This window comes from Harpegnathos saltator, unplaced genomic scaffold (assembly GCF_003227715.2).
Source record: "Harpegnathos saltator strain DR-91 unplaced genomic scaffold, Hsal_v8.6 scaffold56, whole genome shotgun sequence".
Taxonomy (NCBI): domain Eukaryota; kingdom Metazoa; phylum Arthropoda; class Insecta; order Hymenoptera; family Formicidae; genus Harpegnathos; species Harpegnathos saltator.
The window spans coordinates 1,149,135-1,176,674 of record NW_020230382.1 but is presented as its reverse complement, the minus strand read 5'-3'; the positions used below and the strand labels follow the sequence as shown (position 1 = coordinate 1,176,674).

The window sequence follows — 27,540 nt, the reverse complement described above, 5'->3', positions numbered from 1 at the left end:
TATATATATATATATAAAACTTAAATACGTATATTCTCTACGTAAGCTCTATGCAGAATATTCGTTCGAAAAGTGAGATTATTTTTACAGGTATCGCGAAAGAGATTAATATCACGATATAAATATACCATATACCAATTTACGAGCGTACTTGAGTTTAATATAACGAGATATAACGAGCGGTAGCCGATAAGTTTTAGCATTAACGCTAATATAATCGCATGCGCAGACCTCGTCGGACCGATACGACCGATCCTCCCTTCATAAATTTTATTAACGTGAATTCACGCGATTGTCTCTTCCGCCGGGTTGTACAAACCGCAACCTTGTGAAACTCGAAAACGCTGATCCCGAAGATATGTTCAACGTACCTCGAAAGCACATTTTGTTCGAAAACGAGCTTATAGCTGAGATATAAGGAAACAAAATTAACCATATCATAACGATACGAATGTTACCGCGAAGGAGGATTTACAGAGCTCAATTATGCGTTTGTTACTCACTATGAGTTCTTGTCTCAGTTGGAAAGTATGCGTAACTCGATCCGCGCTATAAATAACAAACTTCGAAACGTATTTTGACTGAATTATCTAACGCGCTAAAATCACCGACAGTGGAGTATCTAAGCCTCTTCTTTGCATCGCAGCACACTTCAAAAGTGCTCACTACCTCGGCTATGTTAAGCGACCCATACTTTATTGCGAAATTCCCGCTAAAGGGCTATGTCAAGTGACGTAATGTAATATAAAATTTTCTCCTAGTAATTTGTTTCTATGAATGAGAAATCTGTACACAAACGAACATATAATAAACTACTAAGAGTTTAGAATATTACAGTGTCGTTAAATACGTAAGATCCTCCCCCTCGAGATATATCGTGCAAATACGTCTTATTATTTCCGCGTCAAACTTTTGCGTTTGTCGGCGAAGCGAATGAACTGCGACGGGGGGGGGGGCTGTTTCTCCTTGTACGAATTATTTATTGACAAACATACGTCATGTTATAAGTATATACATCATTTTGCGATACAGTCGTGTCCGCAATTGTCCGTAACAATACGAAATAAAGCTGCCGTATCGAAAATTCTCTAATAAAAAGGCCGAAGAAAAGTGTGCTAAACTACGCGCGTGGCGAGGATCCTTCGACAAGCGAGAGTCGTCGAACTTACTTGCACGGAGAATACCTGCAAGTCCCGGCTAAACTGGATAATTAGTTCGTCGCTTGTACTAAAATTAGGTGTCCCGTTTAACGTCGCTTTTTACGGCCTATTACTCTTACCTTACAGTCGACGCGGTAATAAAGTTACTGACCGACCTGCGATCGATTCTCACTTGATTTACTGTTCTGCTCCCTTTCTCTTCCTTTTCTTTAATCTTTTTTAACAACCCTCGTATTAGTTTGGAAAACGATACGTAGCGAATAAGTAAATTTTTACTGCGATGTCGCATACGGCTAGTGTCGCTTTTTTGTATGTTTACATACATATACATATACCTCTCGTGTGCGCACGCACACACACACACACACACACTTTCATACACACTTGATTTTGTGCACAGAAAATTTATCGATTACTGCCTCGTGAAAATATCTTGCAAAATAGTTATCGTTATTGCTATCATCAGTAACTGAAACTGGATGATGTGTGGTGCACACAGCAAATGTGGAAATTAATTCGTCACTGTACGCGCAAAGTTGTCTCTCACAACTTTATTTTAACGTTCGATCAATTGTTGCTTGCAGGATAATGATTCAAAATTATATTTCTATAAGTATAACGGAGAGACTGTTTCTTTCCTTCTTTTATTTCACCGCTATTAACAACGACAATCGACGATCCGACGATAATTAAAACGCCATACAAAACGCGCGCGCGCGAGAGCAGCGCGAATCTATATCGCCCTTACTAAATGACTTACGCGGCGCTCAATTCCTATTTTACTCTGCGAGAAATAGCCGAATTCAACCGACCGATGCGTAGCGATCCTCCGCAGAGCTTGTGCGACGTTTGTGTGTTCCTTCAATTTCGCCCCCGTTTCCTTTTTCACCCCGTACGTACACTGATTCTTACAAAAAGTTCCCCGATTAAGGCATTCGTTCGGTGGTGTGATTAGTAAAAGTCTCGCGGTTTTAATCAAGTAAATACTAACTAGTCGTCTTGTGTTGCACTTTCTAGCTAGTGGTCTTACCTAGAGTGTACTACCTATATACGCCTATAGTCGGTATACGTCGAGTTGTTGAATACAAAAACGATTCGCATTCGATACGATACAAAGTAGCGGTGAATCGCGGCATCGACGTCGCGGACAGCCGAGCTGTCTCGTGTCGACCGGTGAATCATTCGCAGGCAGTGTTTCATCCTAAACTGTCTTTCCTTTCAGATCGCAGACCCCTCGGCATCGGCTCGCTACGACGTCTAGGAGGGCGAGGTAATGTCACGTTTCCTCTCTCTCTCTCTCTCTCTCTCTCTCTCTCTCTCTCTCTCTCTCTCTCTCTCTCTCTCTCTCTCTCTCTCTCTCTCTCTCTCTCTTTCTACTCTTTCCTCCCCTGACTTTCCTTTCTCTCTTATATCGCCTTGTGTAACGCTATCGCTAAGTCCGCGTATGAGTTTTATCACGTTGAGAGATCTCAGTGATCGATTCTTCCTCTCTCTCTCTCTCTCTCTCTCTCTCTTTCGCGGCCATTGCTAAGTGATTTATGCGGCGGCGACCTCGGCGGAGAGTACGATACGTCACGAAAATATAAGTGTAATCCAGCTCCGGAGATCCTCCACAGTCTCCGACGCGTGAGGACTCGCACGAGGAGAGAACTCTGAATTCTCGCGTGCAACAAAACACAGCTCGTAAGAGAGTTTGACGCGCGCGAGCTTCACACGATGCGACAAAACTCTACCCTTCGTTCTACCTACGCTGCTAACTAATTGCTCTTACTTACTTTTTGCGAGTTCGCAAAATTCCAGTTATGCTGGTTTTTCTTTATTCTTTTAATTTCTCTTCCTCTCGCATTAACGTTCCGCTGCATCTGTGGTGCAAAATAGGGACATGACGAGAGCTATAAAAAGCGAAGTGAGCGCGAAGGGAATATTTATCTGCTAGAGATACCGCGGTTCGCGAGCGTACGATAAATCCTCGCAACAAATTCGAGTCTGAAACCGCAATCGTTTTTCCTATTCTCTCTCTCTCTCTCTCTCTCTCTCTCTCTCTCTCTCTCTCTCTCCCTCTTTTCTTGTCAATTAAATACCTTACCTCTCCTAGGTCCAGTCCTGCAGTTTACGTTCCTGTCACTTGTTATTCATGCTCAATGGAACTGCACGGCTCTGTCTTTAACGTGTTCGACGAATAGCGCGCGCTATCGCTCGCTCCACACAGCCCCGATCGATCGCCTGTATTATCAGTACGCGAGAGTCCACGTGTCTTAATCGATTATATGGCCGCAGTATGATCACTTTTCCTCACATGCGCGAACACACGGGAGGAATTTTTGATAAGCAACCTCCATCTTTCTCCCTTTCTCCCTTTCTCTCTCGCTGTCTATTTGTCTTTTCCTCGCTCTCTCTCCCTTTTCTCCCTCCTCTCTCTCTCTCTTTCGCTCTCTCGCTCTCGAGATCTCGAGCGAAGCGGGATAAGAGTCTCGAGACACGTACTTCAAAGAACCGCCGAGTTACCGTCCGAGGCGCACACGGCACGCTTCGTTATCAGTAGCATGAAAACAAGTAAAGACCCGCCCGCCGGCTCTGTGTTAATTTAAGCTAATGAAGTGTCGACCGTGTCGACTTTATCTTTGCAGAAGCGCGCGAATACGGCGCCGCGAATATCGCACGCGACACTCGCATTGATCGATAACATTGATCCCGTTCGCGAAAACTCGTGTGTAACTCTGTACAAATATAATAAATACCCTCTCCTTCCCTGCGGGGAGGGATGCACGCGCGCGCGCAAATGACATATCTACAATTATAATTATAAATTGAAAGCGCGTAATTACTTCAGGTCCTTACCGCGGTTTCTATCTCTCCCCTCGAGAAAGAGACAACGACGAGAGAAGGAGGGGGGAAAAGAAACGGAGAAAGGGAAGGAGGAGGGGAAGAGGGAAAAGAGGAAAAGGTTCAGATTCTCTCTGAGAACGAAGCGAGAGAGACACACGAAACGAGGCGGGACAACATCGGCCGAGCTCGTTAACGAGCGATTCTATCTCTCTCCGATCACCTCGATACTTTCCATCTTCCGGTGAGAAAAGCCTATGTCTCGCTCCGCAGCGCTGAGTAATTTCTTCCCACACACGCGAGAGGATCCCTCCGTCACCAACACACGACGCCAAAACATGCACGGCATCGATTCCGTGTTTCTCGTTTAAAGCGGAGATACCATTCGCCGCGTCTCGGATATATCCCGACGCGAGTCCTCCGATAACGTCCACCAAACGTAACTTGGCGGGAGCCTCCGGCCTGTCTCTCACGAGTTCTCGCAGCCAAGCCGAAGGAGAATCGACGAGCGTCTCGAACCGTCCTTCGGACGCACGTCCTTCCCGTGCGGCGCGAGGAAACGGCGCTTCGCTCCGCAAATTTATCCTCGCGAGGAAACTCGTGCTGTCGCCGTGTCGTCCTGTCTGCATTACGCTAAATCAATGTAATTCGCCGATTAATTCGTCTCGTAACTCTCGGACGAACTTCTCTCTCTCTCGGCGAGCGTCGGCGAGATAACTCGTTCGCGGATAACAAATCAAGACTCGGAGGAAAGCGCGGACCTGTGGCACTGTCTTCTATCTACGTAGCGCGCTCATGATCGTAGTATAAAATTCTGCGATACTGAAAGAGAATGATTCTCCCTCCAAGGAAGGGGGAGAGGAAGTGTTGCAACAACACTGTGCGCGTTCTTGTCGGGCTTCTTTTTCCCTCGTTCGCGGTCTCTCTCTCTCTCTCTCTCTCTCTCTCTCTCTCTCTCTCTCTCTCTCTCTCTCTTCCTTCTTTCTTTCCCTCTCGCGAAATATTCGTATAACACAACCGATGTACACGACGTGGATATAAGAGTTTGGCACTACCAATTTGGTATGCACTGGCCTGACGCCAATGAGCTCTCGAGCTTGAGCAAACAACAACAATTTACACGTTGAGGCGCGCCTCGCTTCCTCCTTGCGCGCGCGGTGTCGCTTTACTCGCGCGATTCCATCGTCGCTCCTAGCCGCGCGCGCGCGCGCGCGCGCGGGTGCTACGCGAAACGACGAGCGGTACTGCCCGAGATTACTCCGAGACATCGAATTGAAATTTTCCCCGGGAAAAACTTCAACTTTCCCAATCGATCACGACTACCCCGCGGCGTTCGTGAAGAAGAAGAGGCGGTCGGAATTCCCAGCGTGCCGCGACAACGACCTCCGTTGCCTTCAAACATTTATGCACTTTGATGGGACGTAAAAGGAAGGAAAGACGAGTCAAGTTACACGGAATCACGGACGAAAGAAAGAAGAGAGGGAGAAGAAAGTAGAAGAAGGAAAAACAAGCGAACGAAAAGAGCTGCGTCGTACCGCTCGCTCGCTCGCTCGCTCGCGGCCACTCGCGCGCTGATCAATCGCGCGACCAAATTGAGCGCATGCGGGCGCGAATTAACACTCCCGCTGAGTGCCGAGCTGTGCCGCGCGCATTAAACATCTCCGCGTGCATCGCGGCGCGTTTAGTAACTCCGAAGCTCGCGCGCCGTAATAAATTCCCGTAATCGATCTCATCTCGACGAGTTAATCGGCGCTGTCGACACGCGCGTCGCGCGTCCGCGCGCTCGCGTCCCTCTTCCCGCTGCCGAGCGAGCGAGCGAGCGAGAGAGGCCGGCCGCTGTTTTCGGCGCACCGAGTCGCACCGCAGTCGCGTGTTCAACGACAGCGACGACTTGTTCGCAATTAGTTTCAGCGCGGCTCGAGCTGTCGCACGAGGTCCGGCAGGCTGTCGAGGCGCGCGTACTCGAAGCGAGCCACTCGTCGAGCATGTCGATGACGCTGGACCGCCGCGACGCCGCGGTCGTTCTCCTCCTGCCCTTCGTCTTCTTCCTCCTCGACGCGCAAAGCTCGCCCTCGTGCCAGCGAGGGTGCGACGGCGGCGGCGGCGACGGCGGCGGCGTCGTCACGCGGGTGTCGACGTACAGACGACGGATGTGTCCGGAAATGTTGGAGCGTCGGGTGCCGGCATGCCGCCACGCTGTACTAACTGGCGTCGTCCGGAGATCCGAAATCCTCCGTCTGCGTGGCGGCATCTCTGGCTGGAAAGGGCCCGGCCCCGGCGGCTTGCGTTATTAGCGCCGATCAAACGGCGTTGCGTGCTGGATTCGTCGAATCAAGCATAACGCGATAGAACCAAGCGCGTTTCGTTTCCGAAGAAACGGAGGATCTTTGCTTCTCAGGCTCGAGTTGCATGCGTAAGAGCGAGGGGCTCTCCGTTTCCTTCAGCCGGACTGCGTCTGGTTCGTTCGTTGTATCGCGGTAATTCGAGCGAACTGTCATGTCCGTCTAGACGACGGCAGGCGAGACTCTGTCGAGACGTTTCTCGATATTCTTGCATTGGAATATTCGTCGTATCCGTCTCACCGTCACGCGCGATCAATGTTATTGATAGTAATCTTCTTTTCTTCTTCATAAAAATGTCATAATCCTCCTTAAGCATTTTTAAAAATTTAACGAAGGCTTACTTCTGCCTGCCGTCTAGACGGACCCAGCCTCGGAAACCTGCTTCTCCTCGTGTCTCTCGACACGTGGTGAGAAAGAGGGAGAGCGGAGAAAAATTCGGCGATCCTTTTGATTCTCCACGCTCGTAAGCGCAGCCATTTGTCGCACTTGACGAACAAAGAGTCTGTACTTGGCCGTAAAACTTTGAGAATGCTTTGCGATACGTCTGGAAGTGGAAAGTCGCGGAAAGACAACGGCGGTTGAAAACACGCTCGCTCCGTTTGTCTGTCGCGTTTTTATAGTAAATTCTTCCCTAAACATTAATTTTTAAACATTGCTGTAGGACAACAACGTTCGCTTAATTCGTTCGTTTTAATATTCGATGCATTGAGCACCTTTCATTCTTCTCTCTCTCTCTCTCTCTCTCTCTCTTTCTCTCTTTCTCATAATCACAGTCGCGAGACAAAGCTGTCAAATTTAAATTGGATAACACGATTCCGTCCGTTCACTCGCGCCTCTGCGAAGCTCCATTCACTGCTTCTTCACCCTCGTTTGATTAGAATTTGAATATTTCGTAAGCCAACAGAGCGATCGGCATCGCCGCGTTTTCGTCCGCAAATTGCCTCAATTTATCGTTACATTATAAACGCGAGGCGGCACATTTCGCGCCGCCTAGAACGCAGGAGCACACCGGCGAGTAGAATCGTATTTATGTGGCGTGTACCTCACGTGGACTCCGCGTCGCCATGTGTCACGTGTACGGCCTCCCATGAGAGCGGCGGCGGCGTATTCGCCAGCGATAACGAGGAACAACGCGCCATCGAGTATCGTTCCATTGAGCAACGCTCCAAACCTGAAACGAAAGGCCGATGAACAATGCGTAAGAGTGGCTCTCGCGGGCTCATGCGACGCAGCAGACATCAGCGTTATCAGTGCGTTATCCCCGCGCAAATAACGATTAACGGTTCGTTCGCGTGCGCGTTGTTGTTGTTGTTGTCCGGCTCCGTGTACATCGCGCGTCGTTTAATAGATTCGAAACGAGTGTCGCCGTTGTACAAGTCAATTTGCTTTTCAATTCGACTCCGCTCGCGCCTCGCTTCGCGCGCGAGCCTGCCGGAAATAATTAAATGTCGCGACATTCTCCGTAACGCGATATGACTCCTGCGACTGGCGACCGATGATGAAGAGCGCGAATTTGCCCTCGCGTCCTGCACGGACGTCACGTTCGTTTTTACGATCGCTGATTGCAAAACGAGCCCTTTTGTCGGAGGGAGCTCACATCGTTTCCTCAAATGCACTGTGTAAACTGAAGTGTGTTACGATAATATGCTTGAAAGCGCGTTAAAGTATGTCTCCGCTTTAGACATACAAAATCAGCAAATTAAATTAACACATATATGTATGTTAAAAGAACATACTTATGTACGTGTTAAATATAATCGTTTGTATCGTGTGTGTGTAACGGTTAGGTGTATTAAAATAACACACTTTCAGTGTGTTATGAAAGTGCATCAAAATAACGTTCCTCAAATGTGTTATGAAGGTATATCAAAATAACACACCTCAAGTGTGTTATGAAGGTGAATCGAGCAACATTGCAAATCCAAGTGTGTTATTTTGAAGCGCACAAGCGTGCAAATGAATGAATTTTCTTTTTTGCACGTTTCTTCCGTTTTAACGTTCACGCGTTATTTAACGTATTACGTTTAAACATATAATAATGAATAACGCATAATTAATGAGTCTGCAATAATACGAGAGCAAGTTATTATTGCATTAATTTGTTCAGTAGACACAACAGATACTTTTTCGAAGGCGAGTAGTAATCGCCGATTTTGTCGATTTGTGTTTCTCCCACATGTATTTCTTTTAACACACATATGTGTGTTCATTCGAACGTGTGTTAACAAAATTAGTGTGTTATCATGAACACATTACTAGCGTGCTACGTGATTTGATGTGTTATCCAATATATCATCCAGGTGTGTTCTCAATATAATTCGATTATCATTCTGTGTCTAAATAACACGCTCTACGTGTATCATGGGATTGATGAGGAAAAGTAACACGTTTCTATAGGGTGTTACATGGTGTGTTACAGACAAGTGTGTTATTAAAACACACTTTTGTCACAGAAAACGAATTATTTTGACGCACTTGGTGCCTTAACGCCAGCTAATGTGTCCAAATAACGCACTAACACTCAATTTTAACACGTTCCGATGCCTAGTTTTACAGTGTGGAGCGTGTCATGTCGGATACTCCACGTTCGAATTCTCTCGCGAGAGAGAGAGAGAGAGAGAGAGAGAGAGAGAGAGAGAGAGATTATATCGCACAGCGCGGCTCGATCGAACTCGATGACTTCGCCGAATAAACTTGCGACGGTGGCTTGATATATCCACTTGTTCCGAGATTTTAGTGCGCGGAGGAGTACTCTCTCCCTCTCGGAGAAGGGACTTCCGACGAACCTTGACCCTCAGCCAACCTACTTTCGTTCCGTTCCAACTTTATCTCCGTCTTCTCCCTCCCTCCCTCCCTCCTCTCTCTCTCTCTCCCTCTCGCTCTCTCTCTCTCTCTCTCTCTCTCTCTCTCTCTCTCTCTCTGTCTCTCTGTCTCATTCTCTGTCCAAATGTTCCAATTAGGAGCGCCCCGTAGACAAAAACGCCTGGAATTTCCGCATAGCCGAACGTTACACAACGCGCGGTAAGGATTAAATGTCCTGCGGGAGCATCGTTGTTGGAGCATTCATTCCGCAGCATTCGGAATGCAGCACTCGTAAAGACGCAGCGCTCGCGCGGAGTAATCATCGGCTACGGACTCATTGTAAATAGTACGACGCGATGCAAGCCGCGCTCAAAGCGCGCTGATCATGACACACAGTTGGCTGTCACGCGCGCCCCGGTTGACGTTGATTATTCCCAGCGATCCCTTTACATATCACTTATGAACGGCACACCCGAAAGAGATAGATAGATTAGGGGGAGTGAGAGGAACGAGCGAGGACGCGATTAATACCGCGATAATGGACGCCGTCAAAAGGCTGACTTCCCACTTGGTTTAATTAGCGCGAAACATTGATTGCATTAATCTCGCCGGGCCGGGGCGTCATCGTTGGCGGAGAATCGATAGGAAAGCGGGATCGCGAATCAGGCTCGTCGCGAACGACAGGCGCGAGCCGGAAGGTATATTGGACAATCGGCGATACGTGCCGGAATATATTAATTTCGATGAACGCGTGATGTTCGCGAAATCCTCGCCGATCCTGGGCTGTTTCTCACGACGTACCTGACAGGTCGACGCCGGCGATGCTGCAGACGTCCAGACCGCCGGTGCTGGTCGTGCAGCAGTGTTGCTTCGTCTCTAGCGGCTTAGATCTGCACAGAATCTGCATGTAAAAAGGGAATTATAAGATCAGCCCTATTATCGATCGTGACAGGCACGATGCCTGCGTTCGCATCGACGCCGAGCGGAGTGAGAAAAAAAAGAGAGGGAGCGGCAGAGGGAGGGAGGGAGGGAGGGAGGGACGGCTGTCAGTCTTACGAGCGATAAATCAGTCGGTGAAAATACTGGCAGATTTTGCGAGAGCTTTACCCCGATCGACCGCGCTATATAACGCCGAGGTACTACCCCCTACATCCTTCGTCGCGGAAAAAGAGCAATAAATAATCGCGACATTATCTCGCGGCCGCGCCGTACCGCGCCGTACCGCGTCGGATGACGCGAATGCGAATGGGTTGGTGCGCCCGGGTCTGCCGCGTCGATGCAAAGTGGCGATTCTAATTGTAAACTCGCGCTCCCGCGTACCGCGCGCCGCCGCGCTCCCGTTAACTTTGGCCGGCCACGGCGCGGCATCGAGACGGAATGCCTGGAAATGGAACGGAATTACGGCCAACGAGGAATACAGTTCGCCGAATGTCATTCGCGTATCTGGCAGTAACACGAGAGATGCAAGCGTTACTACTCGCTGCGTCGCGACAGTTGCAATAATAATGCATCGCTGGCACGGATGGCAACTTTTTCTCTCTCTCTCTCTCTCTCTCTCTCTCTCTCTCTCTCTCTCTTTCTCCCTCGCCGATACACGTCGTCCGGTGAGCTCTACCGGTTACGCAACTCGCTCGATTCATCACCGCAGCGCAGGTGACAGGATCCCTCTCGCGACGATATTATTTTCGCGATGATTTTTTCATCTTCTCGTTGTCGCGCTTTTCCTCGGTCCCTTCGTCTGTCTTCTTTTTCCTGTCTGTCGCCGTTTCCGCGAGAGGGGCGAGGTTGCCTTTTCTTCTCTCGCGGAAACTCCGGAAACGGAGACAGCGCGAAGCTCGCGCTTCTCTTTGCGAAGCGCGCGCGCGCGCGCGCGAGATCTCCTTGTGTTTCACGGGCAATATTCGATCCACTAAAAACTGAGATTCGACCGCAATATCCGATGTACGATTCCCGGAATGCTCGAGCTGCCGCGCTCGCGCTCGTATCTATGCAAAATGATTCCCGCAGTCTGTTGCATCGATCGCTTCATCGAAACGTACGTCGTCATATTTTCCAGCATATGAAACACACAGCACGCGCGACGGCAAATCATGCCATGTCGCGTCGAACTCGTCGCAAATTTTCATCGTTCGTCTCGCAACGCGTATTCCGAGAGAAAGAGGCGCGTGTGTCACCTATGCATACCGTCCTCCTCTCCCCTCCCTCTCTCTCTCTCTCTCTCTCTCTCTCTCTCTCTCTCTCTCTCTCTCTATCGCTAAACAATAAATTTTTCGGGAAGAGGATTGAAGAGACGCCTTCCACGGCACCGATCGCGCGCCGTAACTCTTTTTAATTGCAAACGCTAAGAACACCCGCGGTGGATCGTCGGAAGAATAACACGCGAAAATTAATTACTTTTCGCAAACAATTCCGGAACTGGAGATCGAGTGTGTACGGGCGTAAAATTGCCGGCGCGCGCGCGCCCTCGACCGTCGCTGCCGTTCGCAATAATCCACGGATCGATTTCCATTTTTCGCAGGAGCGCGCAGCGCAGCGCGATGTACGTGTGTGTAGAGCGCACCAAGACAGCGGCGACCAAGTTTTCACTTCTCGTAGCAGCGAGAGCAAACTCGTTTGTCGACCGCGTCGTCAATCGCGCTGCTCGTCGGTGGAGCGTCGCGTCGCGCCGCGTCATGTTTAAACGAATACCAAAATTACGCGCGCGCTCTTCGGCCTCGCGTAACCTCCCGGCAAACGTGAGAAACGAGAGCGAGAGCGGCGGGAGGGGGAGGGGGAGAGAGAGAGGGCATGTGTGAGAGGCCGCAGGGGCGCGCGGCGATTAAAGATTTACGGCGCGCCGACGGGCTTTTCGGAATTCATGGCCTGTAAAGTCGAACGCGCCAAGATCTACGGCTGTGGCCGAGCGCGCTCGCGCTCGCGTGGGGAGTACAACCCTTTCGCCCTCGTCCCAGGATCCCAAAGGAGAGCGCGACAGGGGCGGAAGAGGAAAGGACAACCACCACCGCCGCCGTTGAATCCGTCGCGGGACGCATCCGTACGGCGCGTAACGCGCCGGATAAATCTCGTTTCCCAACGCCGTTAGTTGGCCGTATAGCTGCGCTGCAGCTGGGCATGGGTAAATGGCCGCGATAGTTTCCCGCCCAGGGTGGCCACCCTGGACAGACAGGATGCTCCTGCCGCGAGGTCGCGACGGAGCCGTCCGTCTCCATTCGTTCGCCGCGCCGCGATACGCGGGACGCGCGACATCGTCTTCGAGGAATTCAACGACCCTCGTCGCGCGGGCACGCACGATTGATTTCGCGAGGTAAAAGGAGCGCGCGAAGCAGCGTGGAAACGCGGCGGTGAGAAGAACGCGCCGTAACGTGATGTAACGGCGCAACGGGAGTGAAGGGAGGGAAGGGAGGAGGAAGAGGGACGATCAGTGAATAAGAGGAAGGCAGCGCGGCGTTCGCCGCGCGAATATCTCCCGGCTCTATCTAATCGCATAAATTTGCGGTTCCCCGCGCGGAAGGGCGCGGGAGGTGGGAGGTGGGAGGCGCGCGAGAGCGCAAAGTGTCGCTCTCTGTCTTCTTTCGCTATTATACGTCGCCGTACTCTAATTCACTCGCCGTGCGAATCGATTATTCCATTGTAGCGCATCGGCCGACAATGGGAATGGATATGAGCTCTCGATAAGCTGAACGCGAAAATATCGCGCGTGATAAGTTACTGTGCGCGGGAGGCACGAGAGATTCCGCCGCGACGATATCCTTCCTCTTGTTCGTATTTTTTTTTTCTTTTTTTTTTTTGCTGAACTCTTTGCCGCCAATAGATCGTCGATGTGATTTGTCGAAAATCACGCGGGGGGGGGAGGGAGGGTAACAGCGCGCGCAACTCAGCGATGCGCAAGAGATACTTGACGAAGCGTGGTCGGCGATTTGTCTCGTGACAACGAAAGCTATTTTATTGCACCAGTTGAGCGGGAAAATAATGGTTTCCGAGTCAAGAATCGCGCGCGCACGCGCGCGGGATCGTCTCTAATGGGCATGCGAAAACACGCAGGAGTTAGCGCTAAAAACTCGCGCGTAACCAGTTTTGTGAGAAGTATCAACAAAAAGAGGGGGAGTTTACGCTGCAGCCGTAATGGTCCAGCGCGCAATTCGCGCGCAGAGCCGAGCGAGTTGGCCCTCGAGCGCGGTGAAAGGAAAAACGACAGGTGAAAGCTCGTCGAGTAAATCTAATTATCGTAGAGCGAGTTAAGGATGTATCAGTGTAAAATGAAGGCACAAAGCGCTCGCGTCGTTTCCCTCTGGCGCGTTAGAAAGCGAGTTTTAACGGTTCTGAAATGCGGTCGGATACCGTCCGAAATTTCATTTGCGCTCGACCGACGTTCGAGCAGTCTTGTCTCGTTGTTGCTCTTTTCACTCGTTTCGTGATACTCTCGTTTTCTTTCCTTTTCCCCTAAACGCGCGCGCGCGCGCGTCTGTCTTATCGTCGAGAAATCAGTTGTCGTCAGCGTTGACGATCGCGTGAGCGGTGGAGCGCGTACCTTACTGTAAAGGAGCTCCCTGGAAATTCGGCGGAAATGATTGTTGAGCAGCCAGTAGAGGAATGGATTCCAGAAGCTGTTGGAGAGCGCCAGCCACGTGGCCAGGAAGTCGAGGAACGGCGGTGGCTTGCTTCCGGTGCAGGCTGCAACGACTTCCTGGATCGTCCACGGCGTGACCATGACGATGAAACCCAAACTCATCGCAGCCATTGTTCGCGAGGCCGAGGTCGACAGTCGTCTCTCGTGGGCGACAAGCTGAAATATGTAAGACGTCTCTGCCGGCGTAGTGTCTTCACCTCGTTTAGACGGCGGTCTACCAGATGCAGCTGCGCGAGAAAGCCCGCTCTCTCTCTCTCTCTCTCTCTCTCTCTCTCTCTCTCTCTCTCTCTCTCTCTCTCTCGCGCGCGCGCGATAAAGGAGAGAATAAACAGACGACTGTTCTTTATTTTAAGCGAGCATCCCCCTCGCCCGCGGCAAACGCGTGCCCGAAGGAGAAACGGCGCATTCAGAATGGCACTCTGACTTTTCAGAGATATCGTCTCGGCATGTTTTCCGGAATTTGCGTCGAGTGGTAGGCGAGGCAGCAAGAAACACACACACACACACGCGCGCCCCCTCATCGTGGCCAAAGGCGATGTAATTTCAGCTCGTTATCGTGGTAGTTTGATATGCTATTACAACGACGGCTCGCGACGAGATGCAACGTTGACTCCTGGAGTATCAAGACCGCGCGCGCGCGCGCGATATAGCCGGGCGGATCTATTTTTAACGAGATACCGAGGTTTCGCTCCTCATTAAGCGTCCCCCGACGGCGACGGCGACGGCGACATGTCTCTCCCGCCAACTCCCGGCAACTTTTTCGGGCTGATGAATTTTTGAACAGAAAATTGAACTTGGCGTCTCCTCCGATGACTTCGGCCGACTTCGCCCCGCTCGGACGTCCATGCTTAATTACGACGCGATATAACGTCGGGTGAGACAGCGAGATTTCAATGAAAGATTAAACGAAGCCGTCCCGACCCGAGGCCCTCTCGCGGATATTGAGCCCGACGGGGCGCGGCTGCCGTCCGACTTTCGGCTTCCCGCTTCCTAAACGTTTTTAATATCGTTACGATCTTGCAAATAACCTTATTAAAGTTCAAAGTGCTCGCAGTAAAGAAGTTTTAAGTATGTTGCGCGAGCGCGTCTTTTACGAGCGTTATCAACAATCCAGATCCAGGGACACGACGTGTTCGTCGATATTCACCGGCGGGCCGATTGTTCGGCGGACTAACGCTCGCGCATTATCGATATTTCCTGAAAAGCGCGTCTGTGTGTGATCCATCCCGAGGACCTTCCTGTAGCCGGTTCTACTTTCACGGTATCCCCACGACGGTCTTATCTCCAAGTAGGATCACGAATCAGCCAACATTTTTCCCCCTCACGACCACCCCCCCTCTCTCTCTCTCTCTCTCTCTCTCTCTGTCTCGCTGATTCATCGGATCGATCCGTACGTGGTGGGCGAGATTAACTCGCGCGAAACGCAAAAAGCATATTAGAAACTGGCCTCACCGTGCGCCTTCGCGGCGAAGGGGGAGAGGGAGGACGAAAGACGAGGAGAACGCGAAGTTAAGATACCTTTGAGAAATGAGAGCGACCATTGCAGCTGAAAAGTCGTGTCTACGGCAATGAGACAAGATTATGTGACGGGCCGGAAAGGGGGCGCGACTCCTCTCTTTCCGTCCCTCCCTCTGTCGTCGGGCGATACTAAATCCCCTCACGCCTCACAGTCTTGGGCGTTATAATCTCGAAGGCAGACGTAATGTGAAAAGATCCGGACGAATGGCTCTTAACGCGGAAAAGGCTCGGCCCAGTCGACGCGTCTCAGTCGACTCGTCTTTTAGGCCGGCTTGACACGGTTACGAAAGTCGCTAAGCGCTAAGCTCGTCAGCATCAAAGCCTCTCGTCGTGCGGCAGTAAAGGGATTACGAATCCGCTCGTTTAGCTGGGTCCGTCCATTCCCGCTCCCTTCGCCCGCTATCCTGTGCCCCCCCTTCCCGCCTCCCTCGTCGCCCCGTCCCCTGTCCTCCACCCTAGCGTCCCGGTGCCACCACCTCCTGCGTGTTGGCCCTCCTCGCAAATCTCGGGATTACAACGTTAATGCCCAGACAGGTGCGACCCTCAGATTGGTAAGTGCGGGATTCGCCAAACGTCCGGCGAAGCCGATTAAAAATTTACGTGTGTCGCGGCCATAATGCGACTCGCGATAACGGAACCTGTCGCCGAGACCCCGTCGCTCTATCCGCGCGAGCCGTCGAGAATCTTTTTTTCCCAACAGGAAAGGTTAAGATGTGACGGTGACGGATACTGTGAATAATCCAGCGTGAAAGCGAAGAATGTTTCGACGGGAGCTTGACGGCGTCCCGCCTGCCAGCGTCGAGACAAATAGCGCGCGAGTCCGACGTCAGGCATATCTTTATACCGTGCGTCTGTCGAAGCGACGTTGAAAGATCACGCACGAGAACGGTATCTGACGTCGCGTTCCGAGCTGTCGAGCATGCGAGTCGCCTCGGGGCGGAAAGGCGTTATAGGAGAGAGAGAGAGAGAGAGAGAGAGAGAATCGCCGCGAATCGTTCTAATTTCGCCGGGCACGAGCCGTCGTGTGTTCGCACGTCGCTCATTCGGCTTGAAGATTGAACGGTATTACGGGCGACGCGGACACGTATCGCGGGATATACAAGAGAACTCGAGGGGACTTTCTCGCCGAGAGAGAGGGTGAGAGAGGGGGCCCGCGGAGGAGAGCGGACGGAGGAAGAAGCGGGCAAGAATTCGGGCGGAAATGCCGTCCGTGGAATTAACATATCGCGCTCGGGCGGAAAGGCAAAGCGCGAGACAAACTATCCGGCCGAAGTATTAGCATTCCGGTTCGATTTATCGCCGGAACTTTAGCGAGCAGGAAATCCCGGTGTCCTCTTTAACGCGGCGCGTATCTCGTGCATGTGCCGCACCAAGTGCTGCGCTCTTGCCGGGCTTATAACTCGTTAAACTTTCACTCTATGTAACCGTCGAGCGAGACGGGGCGCGCGCGCGCGCGCGCGCGCGCGCTGTGTGTCGCGGCCGACCGGAACTTTCGCTTCAGTGGAACAGAAGCTCTCCTCCTCCGTTCTAGCCGTTCTCGCCGAGATACCGCGGTTCTCTCCGCAATGTGCGCTCCGCTCCGCGCGAGCGACTCTTCTGCGAGGGACTCGGCTCCGTTAATATACCCGCCCTCCCCCCCCCCATTCAGCAATCGCGCGAAACACGAAGAGGAGATACACTTTCGGCTCGCAATTCGCGGATTCCGCGCGGAGTTGCGCGAAATCTCTCCGAGTCCCGCGGGGAGAGATATTTGCTCGGCAGCAGCTCACTCGGCCGGGAGTTTTTCGTTAGGTCGAGAGAAAGCAACGGCTGATGTCGTTAAAATTACAGTTATTCTCCCGCCGCCGACTGTGCTCTTTTTTATCGTTGTCCCCTGCGAAATAGCGACGATATATGCGTGCAATGCTATTGTCGTTAACACTGTGCTTCACGCTTCGTACAAAAATGATTCTCTTCACCGCAATTCTTTCGCCGTACGACTATAGTCACAGATAACGAACATTCGTTCCGTCGGGGAAGGTGAAGCGCGCGCGAGCGTACGAGCGGTATTTTTTAATTTTATTTTTTGCACACGACGGACACACGAATCTTTGAGAATATAAATCTTTGCGTGAAATCTGACTCGTAAACTTAAGCGTGCGCATGGGCTTCCAATGGGCCGTAGAGCCGCGAAACAACATGCGTGCAAAGAGCAACCCGGCCCGGATAAGCCAACCGCCAAAGACGTCTCGACGTCTTGCCGTCGGGTGTTTTTCATCCCGCCACACTCGTCACAGAACTATTTTATCGATCATCTATATTACTGGCCGCTATGCGTTCCGAAATTTACGAGCTTCCAGGGATACGTGGGATTATCTGACGTCGTTGCGCGACGCGGTTCGCTAAAGAAAATTGGAAGATGTTTTGAATTCCGCACGGTCAAGGAGAAAAATCGATGAGAGAGACACAGAGAGGAGGAGACGGAGGAGGAAGGGCTGAGGGTGGCCGCCTTTTACGTGCGGACGCGCGACAAGATGATGCGATCAGTCGATGCACAACATACGACAGACAGACAGACAGACAGACACGAAACAGATGACTAGCGCGCGTGACGTTTCTCGTTATTTCGTTTTCTCTCGCGTTATTTATCGGTAGAGCGGTGAAGGAATACTTTAATTCGCACTTTACATATCGCGAGCACAGAACTATGCTCTCTCTCTCTCTCTCTCTCTCTCTCTCTCTCTCTCTCTCTCTCTCTCTCTCTCTCTCCTTCTCTTCTTCTCGCGTGCCACGCTTGCGGATGAGAAGCTGCGTGCTCATAATAACGTGCATTAATTTGCATATCGCTCCAGCGCGTGTGTACAGAGCTGAAACACACATAATTAGGGGGGGAGGGGGAGGGGGAGGAAAAATTGGCGCGGGGCAATTATGAAGTAAGTAAAGCATTAACGCGGCTCACAACCCCGCGAATAAGCGTATTATCACACGAGATGACGAAGCGCACCGAGCGTGCTCGCGCGAGCGCGCGCGCGACGTGTAAAATTTACACGTCTCTCAACATGCCATTCGCAGAATGCGCGAGTTTGTAACAATGCAGACATCGTTTCCGTCGTAATTATGCAAGGTGGAAACAGCCATTTTCGTAACGATCCGCGCGGATGTGCATTAAACAGATCGTTCACGTGTCAAAGTTACGCGGCATCTCTTTCTCAAGCGGCGGGGATCAAAAGTTCTCTTACGCAAGACGTTCTTTTACGCCCGCCGACGGGATCGAAGCGCGCGGACGTTGAAATCGCCTCGATTACGTCAATCGCGCGCCGACATGCGCGCCCAATTATAATCAAATTATCGCGTTATTTAGGCGTATTATTTAGGCGTGTCTGCTTAATCGACGCATTATGCGAAATGCCCGATTAAATCGTAAAATCACGAGCGTCCGCGCGGGAGATAACAGCGCTCGCTAATTAAATACACGTTAACAGCGGCAGTACGTTGCAAAGCGTTCAATCTTCTCAAAAATACCACTGCCGCAACACGGAGCACCGTTGATGCATGAGTGTTTGATCCCGCGCGAGCGTCACGGCAGTGATGAACTTTACGATTGCGCCGGCCGACGCACGGTGGGGCGAGATGACATTCTTTGTTTCAAAATTCTCCAGAGACCTGAATTTCCGACCGATCGTCGACACCGATGAATGAGGTTGATCCTGAATAAATCCCGAAGAGATCTGTCTTGGCAAAATTTAGAAAAATTTTTTTCTTGAATTACTAGTCCCAAAAGAGGAAAAATTATCATTAAACGCGAGAAACTTGTGAAATACTCATTATTCGACACTTATTTCTACCTAATAGCGTATTCAGCTGATTGAAACTATGAAACCAATCAACAGACACCTCGAGATTTATCGATCTTGAATCAGAAACCCATTAACCCAAAACTCATATGCCCAAGATACAAAAACATCAAATGTAGACCCGTTAAGCACGAAACCGAGGGATTTTGATCCTTAATTCTTTCTTAATGTGGGCTGAAATGACGAACTTTGAAATTCTGACTTTTCTAAAAGGTGATTATATCTGTGATAAGTTCTGGGGTCTCGCATTTAGTATCCATATAGGCTCGAACCCATTGAGGTCGAACCCAAGACACTGTACTTTAAACGATAAACTTTTAAGACAAACCCTTTTAAGACTAAACCCATGTACCCTGAACCGACAATTTTTTCAAAATTTCGGCTAGACGGATCTCTTTGGAATTTATTCAGGACCAACCTCATCCGTTGGTGTCGATGATCGGTTGAAAATTTAGGTCTCTAGAGAATTTTCAACCAAAAAATGTCATCTGGCCCCACTGTGCGACGGCTTTCCTTCCTTTCCGCATCGCGCCGCGACTATGATCGAAATTTCCTTCGCTCCGCAGGGAAGCGCGCTTGTTTCCGACCAGTCGAATTCACCTTGCGATTCGACGATCGGTAGTCGGTGTAATCCGCACATGATCCTTTGATCTCCAATAGATTTCACTAGAAAGCCAGAACTTGAATTCGAGCGCGAGCCACGTTGCTTCTTGCTAGGTGGTTACCGTTGGATCATTCCGACGCGTTACAAACGGGCAACAAAGGCTCGGAGGAGGACAAAAAGTTACAGGCGTGACGTGTGAGACAAATGCGGATTGAACGACGGATGTAGCCGCTCGCGCGGCGTCTCTCGTTAACGTTTGAGCGCGACTGAACCGGATACTTCGCCGCGTCTTCTCTGTTCACCGCGAACTGTTTACCACCATTGTAGCTTTTATCCGCCGCACTGCCGTCGTGGTATATTTTCCGACGTCGGAAGTGAGCGTTTTCCATCGCTGAATCGCGCCCGCGAAGTTTCGCCGTCGGATGAATATTCGCGCCCTGGCGAGACTTACGAGGCACTTTCGCGTAAATTGCGCTTAAATTACGGGTAAACGACGCGGCGGCGGCTCAGGGTGCGAAGAGTGAGTGGAACTAATAAAGGACTCTCTCCGGTGTACTCCCGTTCCTCTCTCTCTCTCTCTCTCTCTCGTTCTTCTTTTTTCTCCGTCTTGTTTTCTCCTTCTCGCTTCTTTTTGCTCCATTGTGACGCGAGTAAGCTGGCGGCTCGTATGGGCGCACGCTTCTCCGTTCTTATCTCGCGCCACTGACGGCGCATCGTGCTTACGTGCGCGAACTCTCACTCCGCCGAGGAAAAATAAATAAAGTCTCATAAACGCGTCGTTCCGAAAGACATTATAGCTGTTGGGTATGGCGCACGCCGCATCTCGGAAAAGGGATTTTAAAAAGCGGACGCTCCTCTCGACGCCGCGAGAACATGCCGCCACCGCCCGCACACCAGCAGGATCATAACATCTCCCGCAGGTGCAATCTTCTTGCAAAAATTTACCTTCTCCGCGCTTGTAGGGAGCGTTTGCCGCGAGAGCGACTTTTGGTACTTTCCGGCTGTCGTCTCTTTCTTCATAAAGCTGCAAATCTCTTGTCGCGCTGAAACGCTCCGCCCGCGCCCGCGCCGCCGCGCCGCTCCGCCACGCCGTACTTTTCCGATTGAATTTTATGTATTTGGAAAAATTTACTTGGACAATGCTCAATTTTTGTGTGATATGAGTGAAAAGAAATTAGCAAGTGGAAAGGAATGGAACGGAACGTACGTACTTGATGGCAATATCGAGAGACGCGTGCTTGAACGAATTAATGGTCTTATTAAGCGCAGCACACTGTCGCACGAGAGTTCTCGAGGGTAAAACTCGACTCGCGTGTCGGGCACGATACGACACGTCGAATTTGAATAATCGAATGTAAAGGGTGTCCCAAAATTCACGCGAGAAGTAATTTTGATAGAAAACACAAGTTTTTAATTAGGAACTGTAAATTTTTTATTGATTCATAAAGTATATAGTATAGGGTTATGTATGTATGGAATAGCATATCGGGTAAACGGCCACAGCGAAGAGAGTTCGTTGAATGGATTATGGAACAACAAGTGGATGCTGATTTTTCGAACAAAATCATCCGCAGCGATGAGGCTCATTTTCATCTTGATGGCTTGGTTTTAATCGACAAAATTGTCGCATTTGCGGTTCAGAAAATCCACGAGTGATTGTTGAGAAACAAATGCATGCACAACGTGTCACTGTTTGGTGCGGATTTTGGGCTGGAGGCACCATCGGACCATTCTTCGGAAGAAAATGCGGCTGGTCAGGCAATAACAGTTAACGGTGCTCGCTATCGCGACATGATGAACCAGTTTTTTGTGCCTAAATTGCAAGACGTGGATGTGGACGACATGTGGTTTCAACAAGACGGTGCCACATGCCATACAGCCCGAGAAACAATTCAATTACTGCATGAGTCATTTCCTGGTCGTTTTGGTCATCAGATTTGGCCGCCCAGATCATGCGATTTAACGCCGTCGGACTTTTTTTTTTTGAAGTCTAAGGTTTATGTCAACAAGCCCACGACCACCCACGCCTTGAAGGAGGAAATTGAGCGCTGTATCAACGAAATTCATGCATTTATGCAAAACGGTCATGGAAAATTTCAACAAAAGAGTGCACATGTGCCAGCAAAGCCGTGGAGGCCCGATTTACCCGATATGCTATTCCATACATAATCCTATACTGTATACTTTATGAATCAATAAAAAATTTACAATTTTTAACTATAAAACTGTGTTCTCTATCAAAATTACTTCTTGCGTGAATTTTAGGACACCCTTTGTGAGCCGAATAATCGAGAGAGCCGCACGCAGGAGCCTGCCTCGCAACTTTGCCTGTACCGTGCAAAAATATATACCGATTTTCTTCTGGAACATTAAAACGCAGCCCGGGGCCGCTCGTATCGCGAGATAATACCTCTATACTCCTGTGGCTTCTCTTGCATGGGAATTTCTCAAGTGATTCTTCTACCTCTCGTTTTTAGAATAAAGCGATTACGTGTATGCCGTGTACCCATTTGAGAAAAAGAGGTCCGAAAGTACGCTCGAAAAATAACACGAAGAATCTATTCGCGATCAAAACCCGCCGGTTATTTTGAATAGCCGCGGTAAGTTCCCGCGGGATGACAAGGAAGAAAAAAATCCTACCTCGAGTTGGTTATCGGTGAAATGAGGAACTGTAAGAAAGCGATAACGCGATCAATCTCGGCAAAGTTTTGCCTTCGCCGAGTCAAGTACAAATTTCTTCAGCCACGTCAAGCCTTTTCAGAGCACGACGCGCGTGATATGTCTCATTTCGAATAATACTCTTCCGAGTCTCGTCGCTACGTAGCCACATCGGCGGATAAAACGGGTCCGACGGCAATGAACCGTTGATGAGCAGAATCTCGCGGCGAAGCGGGAGAACGGAGACGGGGAATCATCGGCATGATTCTCGACGCGAACGAAGATCGGTGGATTCAATGTGGGGGCCTCGATCCCATTCGGTGCCTCGTCCGACTCGTTCCACCTCGTTATCCCGCGATAAGTACGAGGAAGATGAGGTGAAAGACGAACGAAATAGGATGAAGAAATTGGAGGCGGCTTTAGAAATCCTTCGGCGGTGCTCGGTGACCGTGTGATATCCTCGTGAATTTCAAGTGACCCGTTAGACACGACATCGCGGCCTGGACGTTATCCAACGTCGCGTTTTAATTTCTCTCTCGTGTTTTTCCGCTCAGCTCGCTCGGGAACATTGATTACTGGCCAGCGCGTCATTGAAGCTCTAGAGTTTAGGGCTCTAGCTGAGCTCTCGATTTCGATCGGAAATTTAATGTCCGCGGATAAAGACCGTTAAAGCCCAGGTTGCGCTTGCGAAATGTCGCAGCGGGTTTCTCGTACCGATTAATATCCATTATCATTCCATCGTCGCGAGCGTTATCACTCTTTTGTTACATTAGAAGCCGCTTTATCCGCTTTTATCGTACGACAAGGTGATTCGTGTATCACTTTGATGGCTCCCCTCAGAGAGACTTGCTCAAAAAGCAATCTGTGCAATTGCATTTTCTTCAACCGCGACAAAACGGCCATTGTGGCTGCGACTAGTGGACAGTTCGCTTTTGATACACAATCTTCGCGACTTTGATCACTCAACCGTAAACGCCCCGCGGCGATACAATTTCGTTTCGAGCAAGTGCTCGCTGTAACTCCTGCTGTATAAAAGAGTCTGGAGAAAAAGTCTCAGAGCAAAGGCGGTAATTTTATGATAAATAGGCACTTCTCCGATCCTCTGCGAATATTGTCTTTCCTCCTTTGTGTAATTTCACGGAAAGAACAAATTGCATCAATTTACACACATGCCACCAAAAGTCCCCTTATAATATTTGTCGCAGAACAGAAGATCAGTGCTTCAAAATTCAAGCCGAAGTTCCTCATTTTACATAGATTTATTTCCATAGATTCATTCTCTTCCCCTCAGTACGAAAGCACGACTGATCATTTCTATCAGGGTAATCTCCGTTCTCACTAATTGATCCCCATTTGTCCGAAGAACGACCGCGCTTTACGGCAGTTTTTGTCTCAAGTCGCGCTGCGGCTCCCAGAAACGGAGTTACTGACGTCCGCATCGAGCTGCGCGCTCGATCTCGGCCCGAGGCGGCGTCGCGGACGGAGACAATAGGACATTTATCGCGCCTCTCTCCCCGGATGCGCGAACAGATCCATCGCATTCCGTCACACGCCCCGGCTTTTGTTTGTTTACATCGCGCACCCACGCAAGCCGCTGGTCCCCACGCACGTGTTGTGCGACAGGATCGTCCGGCTGCAAGGCCGATCGTTCCACTGTCGCGTCCTTGGCGCTCCTGCGCTCGCACTCCTGTGCTCGCAGCGCGCTTAGGGGTGCTCAGCAGCTTACGCGTTGCGTTAGCTTAGCTACGAGGAACTGTGAGCTTCGCTCAGTCGTTTAATGGGGATCTGAACAGGCGTGTCGCAACTTCAACGGGCTACAATCGCGAACGAAGTGACGTAGAGACATGAAGTGAAAAACAATCTCGTGCATGTTGCGCTCTTATTGACGATTCGAAGCAGACAACTGCGGTAAGTTCTCCTTTTGAGATGCTCTCTCTCTCTCTCTCTCTCTCTCTCTCTCTCTCTCTCTCTCTCTCTCTCTCTCTCTCTCTCTCTCTCTCTGTTTGTATGATATTTAGATATGCATATGGATTTGCTTCCATATTGGTATTGATTTTCAGATATGATTAGTGATTTTTAGATACGCATATGTACACGGATTGCTTTCATATTGAAAAATTTAGACTGCATGAGTGCAGCGGCGAGTAGAAAAGGTTGATGAATTATGGGTGGAGTAAAATTAGTAAAATAGTAAATTGGTAAAAGATAAAATATACATTATAAACTATAAAACTTGACTGAGCATATCGGCCGTGTGGAGAGCGTCATTCATTGATGGGAATCACAGGCGTTTTCAGTCCGCTTCATATTGGGACACATGCACTCTGCATGTTTACATGTTGCGGGCTGCTTGGCGTAATTGAAATTGGAATGATCTTATATTGATGAAAGTGATGTTTTATCCATGCTCGCACAAATTCAAGTTACATACCTCTAGGAAGGAGTAGCCACGGATTACTGATTATTATACGTTTTTCACTACTTAGAGAATGAGACCAGATATTATGTATAACACTGTATTCTCTATGGGGCTCTACCCCGGAGTGTAAATAAATATAACTCTAACTCTCTGTCTCTCTCTCTTTCTAACAGTCGCGGTCGCGACAGCTTGTGTTCTTTTTCCATCGTCGTAGCTTCTATCGTAACAGTAACGAGGTCGCCGTCTTTGTTGTTGTTTCAAACTGGAGAAGAAAATTGTCTAGAGATTGGAATGATGGATTATTTAAAATTGGATAAACTTTGGTCGCACAGAAGCTGAATGTAGCGAAGCTGAACGAGATCGATCGCATTTCTCGTTTCTCCGTCCCGTTGTAGACTCGCTCGCGAAGGGAGATTTGGATGCATCTCGCTGATAAAACAGCAGATGAGTCCGCTTGCCTTAACTGTAGCGTTTACCGCTCGCTTTTAGCCCGCTAAAACCTATTATCGGTGAAATTCGCTTCTTCCGCCGGCGCGCATTTCGAGGAAGCTGTGGCTTCGGTCGACTTGATAACTGCACGCGATGTCCAGTAACGTCCGGGAAATAAGAACCCCGCATATGTGAGAGTCGCATCGAGCGCCGGAAGCTATCGAAAAAGTTATCGTCGCAGCTGCAAGAATAATACGATCGGCTCTACGACCGGTGTAATAATTTTCTTCTTACGACGCGCGAGTCTCACGTGTCGAACGGCGCAAAGTCGTCTCGCTGTCGGAAGGACTCTTTTAACTTTCGAATCTTGCATACGTCGCACGTCTGACGAAATTCACACGACGTTATTAGCTCGCGTGGTGATAGATTTATCTCGAGGACGCGATGAGATCGCCGTAGTTCACTCGCGAGGGAGGGAGAGAAAGAGTGAAAAGGGGGGAGGGGCGGGACGGAAGACAACGTGTTGATCGATTACATGTATCCATTTCATGTCCGACTCAGATACTACGCTCGTTTTGGTCTCTTTCTCTCCGGTGAGTAAATAGAAACGTTCTCCGCATCATTCTCTTCGTCGCACGAGATCGCACACATCGACGGAGAATACCTTCAGGAGACATTCCCGCATCCATTGACCTACATCGAGAGACCGCGTACCGTAAAAAAAAAAAGAAAAAAAAGAAAAAAGGAAAAAAGCAGACACAGAGTGATGTAGATACAGCCGGATGCCGAGTTACTTATAAATAAGCCGGCACCGGCGTTTTCCATTAACGATAGGCGGCCGTCGCGCGCGAACAAAGTTTCCTCTCGAGAACAAGCACGAAACGACTCGCGATTTTTTTCCGTGCAGCCTCGAGCTCGGCCGCGTCGATTGATCGAGCAGCTGCGCGACGGACGATGAAGCAGCAGCGCGCGAGGATATAAGGGGACGCGCGATCTGACGGTGCTTGCGATATAATGCGCTTGATTTCGAAAGTTGGAAAACCGCTGAAAAGTTGTTGCCCGTAAGGCAAAATGGGTTGCGGCGACGCTACGCGCGAAATAAAAGAGCACTCGGGTGTACGGGGCGAGTTCTATTTCATTTTAATGAAGATTTATTCTCGCGCTGACGGCGCGAAGGAAGCGCTCGGGAGCCGCCGCGGCTCGAAATTATACAAAACTCTGCTCTCCTCCGAAATTGATTAATTCGGATCTTCCGACAACTTTCCTCGCTTACCGGCGAAGATGTGTACTCGCAGTTGCGAGGACGCTTCGTCGGCTCGAGGGGCGACGCATTGTTCTGTCATTTTGCAAAAGTCACCGCGCGATCATCGCTTTAAACCCTTTAACGCCTACTGGTAACAATAGTTACCAGAAACGCATTTCAGAATCCATAACTTAGTGAAAAAAGGAGATATTTTCGTTTTCTTTGCATCTGCACTGTAAAGGTGAATTCTTCTTCTGGTAAATGGTGTATAGATTGTATGTAGATTCGGTTTAGTCTGTTTTTATGATAACAGTTTTAATGATAACATGTTTTGTCAAATTCCAAGTAGGCATAGTTAGCATTGTTACTAACATCTAGAAGTGCACTATAAATGAATAGAATATAAGTGTTACAGCAAGCACATGCCTGTTAAGGTGTTCGAAAACCTTTCTTAAAAATTCGGTAAAATCGAATAATTAAACGAGTCGCAAAATCATATTTTTTTTAACAATATCTCGTATATATAATATCTCGTATATACAACTATAACAATAGTCTGTTTCGAGGCAACGCAAGGCGAATGTCAACTTTCTTGTTTACAGAAGTTCATTCTTTCCTTTCCGAGCTCGTACGCAACAGCATAGATTTATCAGAAACAGAATTATTAAGGTTATTAGCGTAAGTTTTATAAACGAGGCGAACATTTTGAAACCTTTGATCGATACTTCCACGAAGAGAGAGACGAAAACAGTTAAATTAACGAAATTTCCTACGATGGGAGAAAAGATATTTATTCATCTTTAAACATATCGAAATTTCCCACGAAGGGAAAAGGTTTGTTCTTACAAAATTGAGAATTCCTCATATACGAACTCCTACGATAGGAGAGGAGAAAGTTACTCTTTGAAACTAAATTTATTTCATCAAATATAAAAATTTCACTAATTTATTTCTATTTTACAGATTCTAAAGTTTTCTTTTTTTTTTTAATAAAAAAACTAGACTCAGACTAAGACGGAATCAAATTCATCCCCTAAAAGTTCATCCTAGTCTTCAAGAAATTACACTGAGGCTTGAGAAAC

At 49.4% G+C, this 27,540-nt stretch overlaps 1 protein-coding gene across 3 annotated transcripts in view; it reads right to left on the bottom strand.

The window, feature by feature from the left end:
• Positions 1-4,941: 4,941 nt before the first annotated feature.
• LOC105185727 (trace amine-associated receptor 9) overlaps positions 4,942-27,540 on the bottom strand; it is an 87,076-nt gene continuing 64,477 nt past the window's right edge. For all 3 annotated transcript variants that reach the window (XM_025303621.1, XM_025303622.1, XM_025303623.1), the window contains 4 exons: positions 13,656-13,910; positions 9,929-10,028; positions 7,368-7,496; positions 4,942-6,240 (listed from right to left, as the gene is read on the bottom strand). In XM_025303621.1, coding sequence (XP_025159406.1) covers positions 7,369-7,496; positions 9,929-10,028; positions 13,656-13,910 — 483 coding nt within the window. In that variant the 3' untranslated portion in view covers positions 4,942-6,240; position 7,368. The remainder of the gene's footprint in view (positions 6,241-7,367; positions 7,497-9,928; positions 10,029-13,655; positions 13,911-27,540) is intronic.